We start from the raw sequence: 9,648 nt of genomic DNA, 5'->3' as shown, positions 1-9,648 counted from the left end.
CCCTCCAAAGGGTCAGCAGATAAATCTGAGGGGTCGTGAGATGATTAATGGGAGAGGAAAGAAGAAAAAACAAAGACGAGCAGCTGGATTTCAAAAGTTCGTTAAACGTTAAAGAGACATTTAACGTTTGACAACTTTTGTTCAATTAAAAAAAGGATTTTGCAGAAAAACATGTTCACATTTCCCCAAATTGAGGTGCTGAAAAAGTATTTCTGTATCAACAATGAACTCATGTATTGGACCATCTCTAGTATCAAAAGATGTTAAAGTAAAAATCCGTCCATTTCATATTGTTGTGGTGCAACTACTGAGGCAAAATATCAAAAAAAGAAATTGCAACTGAAGTAATACACAGATTAAAGGACAGTTTCACTGTTTTTTGGGTGACTTGATAGTGAAACTGCTGACTGTAGTGATGAATGTTTTTATAAATGTGTGGGCCGTTCATCTGTTGTCGGACTGGTGTCTACTGATGATGGATGTGTTTCGGGCAGGTGAGGAGGACTGGCATGTGATTGGTCATTCTTTACTCAGAGGAAAACCACCAACATCTCGTCTCAGTCCTGCAGTGTCGCATCTCCACACATGGACACAAAGTTCATAAACTAAAATACTAAAGTAAAGCAGTAACTTTCTCACAGTGTTGATTCAGCTGAAACCGATATGAGGTTCAACAGGTAAAGACGCCAGGAACACAAGAATAAATGAAAACAGATGCAGGAACGTTTCTAATTTTAACTTTATTGACGGTTTTTAAGTTTCAGTGAGTCGTCTGGTCCCCACACACACACACAAACATACACACAGACACACACACACACACAAACAGTGACGGAGTGACTCTGATGTTGATGTGGATCGCTGCGGATCTACTCGGCTCCGTGTCCTCCCATCTGCTCGTCTTTGTCTTTCTTCTTGTGACCAGAGACGATGTCGTCAATACGCAGCAACAAGATGGCCGTCTGAGGAACAGAAGAGTCACAGTGAGAACCGACAAACAGAACGTCAGGGTACCAGAACGTCAGAGTACCAGATCGTCAGAGTATCAGTCTGGTTCTCACCTCCACAGCTGTCTTGTAGGTCTGAGCTTTGACAGCCAGCGGTTCCCAGATGCCCAGAGAGGTCATGTCTGACAGACAGCCGGTCTCACCGTCCACTCCCCAATTCACACTGTTCTCCTGAATGTGTTTGGCCTTCAGACAGACAGATCGATTAATGATCAATAACAAAAAACTACAATAGACGGGTTTCACACGTTAGATACAAAGCTTTGTACCACTCTGATGATTTAAATAAAGTTTTTGATGATTTATATAAAGTTCTGTATCCTTTTATATAAGCATTGGATGATTGTAATTAAAGTTTTTGCCGTTATAAATAAAGTTTTGTACCCTCAGTGATGTCAGCACTCGGATGGTGGAGGCTCCACAGTTCTGGATCAGGGTTCGGGGGATGACCTCCAGTGACTGGGCCACGGCACGGTACGGCCACTGTTCGACGCCGGTGAGAGCACGGGAACGCTCCGTCAGACGTTTCGACACCGCCATCTCCACAGCGCCGCCGCCCGGCAACAGGTAGGGCTCCAGAAGCACATTACGACACACCTGCATGGCGTCCTGCAGGTTCCTCTCCACCTCCTGAACACAGAACTCAGTTTTACAGACAGCAGGGACGGGCCCTGAACGCCTCACTGACAGCAGGATCCATCTAGTGAGGATGATGAAGACTATCGCTTCAGTTTAAACATCTGAAACTGTTAAAATACTGAAAAGGTGAAGTGGCTGAAAGGAGTTACAGTGTAAACACTCACAAACAATCAGTCAAACTGTCTGAAGTATTAAAATCTGTGTCAGAACTGAAAGTAGTTTAAGTGTCAGAACAAGAGTAAGTTAAAGGATCATTCTGGTGATTTTTCTTCATGTTTGGATCCAAACCAACAATGAACTGATCTACTAACAAGTATTGTGTGTGTATTAAAGCCTGATGTATCTTATTCCTCCGTTGTTGTCTGCTGCACTGGGCAACATGTTCCTTCATCATGAAGAGTTTGGTCACTGAGCATGTGCAGAAACGCGGTTCTGTTTACAGCTTCGCTAGCTTGTTATGCTACATATCATAACGTCTGGAATTTGTACTGAAGTTCTTTGAAAACTGTATAATGTGCATTATAAATAAATAAAGTCAAGAGGTACTATCTTATCAATGTTATTAGTCTTTGGAGCCGTTTCTAAACAAACTACAGTAGCCACAGTTTTCATGGATGAAGGATTAAGTCACCCAGCGCTGCAGTTTGGCTAATTGATGTGTTTTTAATAGTTTTACACATAATACTTGTTAGTAGATGAGTTCATTGTTGGTTTGGATCCAAACATGAGATCTGTTGACAAGAAAAATGTACAAAATCATCATAGTTATCCTTTAAAGAGTCAGTTGAATCTCTGAAATGAGTTTAAACTGAGACAAACTGAGAAAGGTGTGAACAAGCTGAACTCAGGTAAATGATATTGATTTATAGATATATACAGTACCAATCAAAAGTCTGGACACACTTAAAAGTTCTCAGGGGAGAAACTTTTAACCGGTACTGTATATTTACAGATGATATATTAATAGATGAGAAAGAACAAAAGCTGGAGACTCATTTGAAGTTTGAATGAAGTTTCTGAGTGAAGTATGAGCGAGTGTGAAGAGGTTTAAAAAAATAGAATATTTTAGAAGTTATGAAACGATCAGTAATCAATAATAAATCAATAATGAGCTCACGGCCAGGATCTCCTTGCTGGCTCCTCTCAGCAGGATGGTGCAGGCTTTAGGATCTTTGCACTCGGTGACGAAGGTGAAATACTCGTCTCCGATCTTCTTCACCTCAAACAGCCCCGCGCCAGTACCCACGTCTTCCTCACGCAGCTCGTCGGTCCGACTGACGATACGAGCCCCGCACGCCCTGCCGGACAGAGAGCAGTGACATCACATCCCGCCGATTGCCGATTGGCTGCAGGTGAGCGGGCATGAGGTCGGCTTACCTGGCGATGCGGTTGTTGTCGGTCTTCCTCACTCGGCGGATGGCGGTGATGTTGGCCTTCACCAGGTAGTGCTGAGCCAGATCTGAGAGGACGCAGAGAAGCAGGGTTACGCTCTGATAACATTTATTGATTATAATAAACCACAAATTAGTTACAGTGTGTGTGTGTTGTTGTGTACCTGAGATGCCCTTCTCAGTGAAGACCAGGTCTGGTTTGATGCGGATGATGTCCTCACAGATCTGCTGGATGTATTCCTCCTCCATCTGCAGGATCCTGGCAAAGTCCTCCTCCTTACTGATCTCGATGTCGGTCTGAAAACACACACACACACACACACACACACACACAGTTAACACATTACACACCTGAAGAATACACAGCAGAGTGTGTGTTACTGTGCGCATCACTCAGTGTGTTTACATCAGTCAGCTGATTTCTGTCGTCGTGTAAACTTCTGTAATTGCGGTTCAGTATTACAGAAACCTGATTTGCTCAGGTCGATTCCTCCTGGATCATCATGTAACGTGTCACCAGGTTTCTAAATCGGCTTTTCACATGTGACAAACAGAAGAGTGCAGACAGAGGAAGCGCAGCGGAGCAGCAGGATGAAAGGAGGTTGTTACACGGAGCGACGCATCCTCGTATTTAAAATAATTGCGTCCAAAGTCTGATAAAACTTAAACACAAAGCAGCCTGAATGAGTAAAGCACGCTTCCAAAATAATCTCAGCAATAGGAGAGAAATCAGTTTCAGGTTATTACAGTGCATATAAACACTTTCGGTTGCCCTGGTAACCTGGTGTATCTGAGATACCCGATGATATAGTTTAAATACGGCGATATAGTAGTGTTGCACTCGGTCAGTGTCACGGGAGGATCGTCAGTCTCGAGATGGATAAACGTACTGAAAGTGTGTTATTCAGTGTGTGTCAGTGTGAAGTGTGTGTGTGTGTGTGTGTGTGTGTGTGTGTGTGTGTGTGTGTGTGCGTGCGTGTTACCTGGCTCTCGCCCTTCTTGTACTCCAGAGAACAGTCCAGCAGGACGATTCTCGGCTCTTTGATCATCCGTCTCATCCTCGGGTGAGTCACGTCTTTATTCACCATCACGCCTCGCAGCACACACGAGTCCTCGATGATCCCGCCTGGAACCTGAGCACATCATCACAAGAGGCATCATGGGAAATGTAGGCTGAGCAGAATAAAGCGGTGTCAGTGATGACGTCACAGAGGGCGGGTATGATCCGTACCTTCTCCACCTTGGCGTACTTCTTGATGTCGATCTCTTTGCGTCCGCCGTCTTCCAGCTCCACGGTGCGCACGGCGTCCAGAGCGATGCCGCACGCCAGCTCGGACCAGCGGCTCAGAGCTTTGGTGTTGATGGCAGAGTGGACGATCTTCAGCATCATGGAGCGGTCCGCCGTGTCCACGGGGGTGCTGAGAGGAGGGGGGGAGGGGCTTATTACCCTGACTGAATAATATCTGAATAACGTCTGTCAGAGGTCACAGATCATCATGACTTCTTCTGCTCTCAGTAAACTTTATAAGTAGTGATCAATTAATCGCCTGAATCATTATAACCTTCAAAATAAAAGACATGTCTCGATGAAACTTTTCTCACAATCTATAAATGACTTTATTGATTATAAATGCAGACAAACACTTCACACTTCGTCACTCAGTTTCATGTTTTTAGAACATTTTGTGATGTGACGTTTATTTTCTTCAGTTTCATTTTTAGTTAACGGATCTAAAATACTCATCTTTGCTGCATCATCAAGTCTAAATCATTTCCAGGTTATTTTTCTGATTTGTAGATTTAACTTGATAGAAATTATAACACATACAAACTTAGTTTTATTTGTAATTTTTAATGTCAGTCAGTTCTTGTGTGTGTGTGTGTGTGTGTGTGTGTGTGTATGTGTGTGTATGTATACCTGATCTCCTTCAGTGTGTCCAGCATGTCCTCCAGAGCCTGTCTGTAGGCGCTGATGACGACGGTCGGATGCATCTGCTGCTCCAGGAACTGCTCTGCTACAGCTAGCATCTCTCCGGCTAACACACACACACACACACACACACACACACACACACACACGAGTATTACACACAGTAACACACACAGTCAGCAGTTTCCTGTTGTTTCCTCCTAATCATCTCTACAAGATTTTCAGAGTTTTCTCACCGAGGATGATGACTGACGTCGTCCCGTCTCCAACCTCTTCATCCTGCGTGCGGCTGATCTCGATCATGGACTTGGCAGCAGGATGCTGAACTTGGATCTGTTACCATGGAGACGGGGGGGATGTTAGTGGTGACCCACTGTGACACACACACACGTGAAATTCTATATGAGAATCTAAATGATGTGCTGACCTCTCTGAGGATGGCGTTTCCATCGTTGGTCATCACGATGCCTCCTGTGGGGTCGAGCAGCATCTACACACACACACACACACACACACACACACACACACACACACACACACACACACACACACACACACACACACACACACACACACACACACACAGTCAGTATGTTATTCTGTCATTATTAAAGATTGTAAGTGTTTCTCTGTTGTGATTGGACGTTGGAGCTGTCTCACCTTCATCATGGCCCGAGGGCCGAGGCAGGTTCTGATCACATCTGCGATGGTCTGAAACACACAAACACGTCACAGATTATTCACATGAACCAACAGAAACACGTCAGCAGCTTGTGACTCTCTGCTGTCAGCACAGTGACACCAGATCTACAAACAAGCTGCATTTAAATGAGGTCAGAGTCACTTTTACTGTCTCTCTCAGCAGAAACGTGTCCCAGTTAAAGGGAATTACTGCAACAACAACATCACAATAATCACAAATCAATAAGCAGACGCGTGCAGACACTGATGCCCTGAAGTCTGAACCAGACTAAAGATTTATTTACATGATACTTAAACTGTTAAGTATCATGTTAATAAACATTATTATGATTCATGTTTTCCTCTCAGTGCCAGTTTAAACATGTGAAGGCTTCTTCTGTCTGTCTGGGCGACTCTGCTAAATACCTGCATAAAGTAAAACCAGCATGTTTCTACTTTTTCTACTGCAGAGTAGAAACTCACCTTGGCAGCGTTGATGTTGCCAGTCTGGACTTTACGTCCTGACTCTCTTTTCACGTTCTGGTCTGCCGAGAGAAGAGCAGACAAACAGGAAGTTAAACTCAGCACAAACAAATGCAGCGTTTTTATTTGGAAGCTGATACAAACTGAGCTTCAACAAACTCGGGAAGTTAATCAATACATAATCAGTACATCATTCATGGATTATTTTCATACTGTCTTCAGTCTGACCAACATCCAAAAACAAAAAACATGATGAAACACGATGAGACAGAAACACTGATGTTCAAACATCTGAATGGATAAATAATGTTGGTGATTTAAGTTAACTGACCCTTTAAATACTGGTAGAGCTGCAACTAACGATTATTTTTTCAATTAATCAATTAGTTGTTTGGTCTCTAAAATGTCAGAAAATGTGCATCAGTGTTTCCCAAAGCTTAAGATGACGTCTTCAAATGTCTAAACTATTCAGTTTACTGTCAAAGAGATTAAAGAAACTAGAAAATATTCACATTTAAGAAGCTGGAATCAGAGAATTAAATTATCGAAATCGACGGGTGTTTATTTAATAGTTGGCAATTAATCGATTAATCATTGCAGCTCCAGAGCTGATCAGCTGTGTGATCAGAGATCAATAACAGACTTTTCCATCAATCTGCATATTAAACTGGATTTAGACTTTTTATGAACATTTTGGGTCACAAATACATTTTAACAGCTAATAATCACTATCAAATCCCTCAAACTTAATAATCACGTTGCCACAATCTGTTAATTGAATAATTAATCAACAAAAGAATAATTGTCAGCATTTGTGATAATTAGTTCATTGTAATAAAGTTAAATCTAAAGTCTTCAGTGTCTCAGATGTTCTGTTTATCATTTTCTATCATTATAAACTGAATATTTAAAGACATTTACAGACATCACCTTTGATTCTGGGAAATTCTAACAGACATTTAATCTACAAATTAATCAATCGATACAATAATAATCGAAGTAATTGATAACGAAAATAACGGTTCTGATTATAATGTTTTATCGTCACAGAATAACTAATGAAAATAACATAGTAACGTAATAATTGGTGTAATTTATCGATAATCACGACGCAGCTGCAGATCAATGAGGGCGTGGCTGCTTCAAATAAACATCTCTTAAACAGGCTGTTAGCAGCTCAGACAGAGATGAAGATTATCATCATCAGTCTGTTATAACTCTGATATCCTTCTTTAATAAACTGCAGTAGCATCACAGCTGAAGCTTTAGAGCAGATCAGCTGATCATCTTCTCATACGCGATGCTGAAGTCAGCTTCTGATTCAGGGTTAAGTGGAAAGTTAAGAGAAACATGATTAATGATATTTAGCAGCTGATTCTCCACTCCTTACACTGGTGAGAACGTGTTAAAACATCGTAGCAGAAGCCTTAACACTGTTTAAACCCACTTTCAGATTTGTGAAATCTTTATTTTGCTTATGACAAACAGAAAAAAGGCGATTTCGCTGCTTTTTCCTGTCCAGACCATATTAGACCAGGTCCAGGTGAAGTGGATTGTGTCTTATAGATGATCTTTATGTAGATTTTTTTTCTTCTTTTGACAAACTTTAAACTAAATACAACCTTTGTCAGTCAAATTTACTACATTATATACAAATTAAGGTTCACGTTTGCTCTTATTGTCTCCCAAAATGATTGAAATAACTGCTCCACAGACAGACAAAAGATCAATTAAGACCTCATACCTGACACAACACCCTGTCTATTCCTTTCTTTTTAAATGTGACTGTTCTTTTTTTATATAGATTTTATTCTATATCTACTATAGATAGATTTGTGTGAATATCAAGGAATGAAGGGAAAAGAGGATTTTAGCTTAAAAAAAAATTATTTGACTGTATTTGACACATCCTGCCTGATGAAAACAGTGTTAAAATAATCTGCATTGTCTTTTCAGTCAAATACATTTTTGGGAGCTAAAATCCAGCATGCAGACACTGCTTTCTTTCCTTCACTGAATCAATAAAATCGCCTTTTTTTCTGTTTTTATGAGTAAAATTACGGTTTCACAATTCTGAAACAGGGTTTAAACAGCGCTAAGGATTTTTCTACGATATCTACACTTTCTCACAAGTGTGAGTGGAGCAAAAACGGAGCATCAGCCACTAAATATCATCATTTATGTTTCCCTTAATCCCTGAATTTGAAGCTAACTTCAGCGTCGGGTTAGTCAGTTATAACCGGGCGGATAATAATCTTCATCTCTGTCTGAGATACTAATAGTCTGTTTAAGTGATGTTTAGTTGAAGCAGCCACACCCTCACTGATCTGCAGCTGCGTCATGATTTATTGATAAATTTCACCAGTTGTCAGGTTATTATGTGATGATGAAACATTATAAACAGAGCTGCAACTAAACGTTATTTTCATAATCAAATAATCCGGCTATTATTGTATCGATTGATTTATTTGTTAAATGTCTGATAATAATGAAAATGCCTGTTAACGTTCCCCTTAACCCCGAATCGGAAGCTAACTTCAGCGTCGTTTTCATGCTGAGTAACGAGGCTAAGTTAGCTTAGCTTAGCATAGCATAGCATAAAGTCACGCTCCCCGTTGCCTCAGGATACACGAGAGCCGAGCTAAAGATGCTAACACCGGCTAGCTTCACCTCGCTGTCTGTCAATGGCGATATTAACTGTTAGCTAGCTGTTAGCCTGGTTAGCGCATGCTCCACCGCTAGCTAACCGCCGGTCCCCGCTTTGTGTAGAAGCACCCGGGCCGCTCTGACGATAAACGGCTAAAATCGGAGACGGTACCGATTATGTGCAGCCTCCATGTTAAAGTACAAACGTTAAACTTTATATTTAAATGTTTTGGGATACTTACTAAGCACTAAAACCTGCTGGCCCATCATTTTCGCAGCACACGCCGGACAGCAGAGCCTGGAAGCTTCTGAGGGGCACGAGGAGAGGGAGGGCTCAACGGCAGGGGCGGGAAAACCAACACGGGTCCGGCCAATAAGCTGAGAGCATCAATATGACAGACGCACGTTTTCACCAATCGGATCAATGAGGAGGGCAAAATAAAGCGATTAGTGGAGATTGAGGCGCAGCCTTTTATGGTGAGAACTGCTCACAAACCGGCATTTTTACACTGTAGTCTTCAATTTAAAGATCTCTTGACAAGTTTCAAGATGTATATAAAATACTTTACTTTGAATAAAAATTGTGTCTGATATGGTTTTCCATTTAAACAAAAACTTCAATTATCTTGTTAAAATCCATCTATTACATCTACTCCCTCATCCCTCATTAAAAAATCCAGAATCTATAAATATGAAAATATATTTCATTTCAGAAGTTTTCCTGCTGGACACAAGATATTTCCTACTTCACTGTAAAGTCCATTCGCAGTGTTTGTGCACTGGACGCTTCAAGGAAAAAAACAAAACAAAAACAACCTCAAGGATGATCAATATCATCAATCATGATCAATACATGCTCCAAATTTGAAAT

At 41.3% G+C, this 9,648-nt stretch overlaps 1 protein-coding gene across 1 annotated transcript; it reads right to left on the bottom strand.

Moving 5' to 3' along the window:
• Positions 1-721: 721 nt before the first annotated feature.
• Positions 722-9,130, bottom strand: cct3 (chaperonin containing TCP1, subunit 3 (gamma)). Its single transcript, XM_042435843.1, has 14 exons — positions 9,020-9,130; positions 6,132-6,193; positions 5,628-5,678; positions 5,395-5,457; positions 5,204-5,300; positions 4,956-5,073; positions 4,269-4,455; positions 4,021-4,170; positions 3,202-3,334; positions 3,024-3,105; positions 2,764-2,944; positions 1,392-1,637; positions 1,062-1,193; positions 722-962 (listed from the first exon to the last, which is right to left on the bottom strand). Exons 1-14 carry the CDS (start codon positions 9,045-9,047, stop codon positions 870-872), a joined length of 1,623 nt encoding a protein of 540 aa, XP_042291777.1. The 5' UTR covers positions 9,048-9,130; the 3' UTR covers positions 722-869.
• Between the last annotated feature and the right edge of the window lie 518 nt (positions 9,131-9,648).

Source organism: Thunnus maccoyii, chromosome 15 (genome assembly GCF_910596095.1).
Source record: "Thunnus maccoyii chromosome 15, fThuMac1.1, whole genome shotgun sequence".
NCBI classification, from domain to species: Eukaryota; Metazoa; Chordata; class Actinopteri; order Scombriformes; family Scombridae; genus Thunnus; species Thunnus maccoyii.
The sequence above is the reverse complement of the archived record's forward strand: the minus strand, read 5'-3'. Positions and strand labels throughout refer to the sequence as shown.

Coding starts and splice junctions, on each gene's coding strand:
- cct3 (XM_042435843.1), bottom strand. CDS start 9,047: ATGATGGGCCAGCAGGTTTTAGTGCTTA. Junction 6,194..9,019: donor CCAGCAGGTTTTAGTGCTTA/GTAAGTATCCCA, acceptor TTCTCTCGGCAG/ACCAGAACGTGAAAAGAGAG. Junction 4,456..4,955: donor GACACACTGAAGGAGATCAG/GTATACATACAC, acceptor CCCTCCTCTCAG/CACCCCCGTGGACACGGCGG.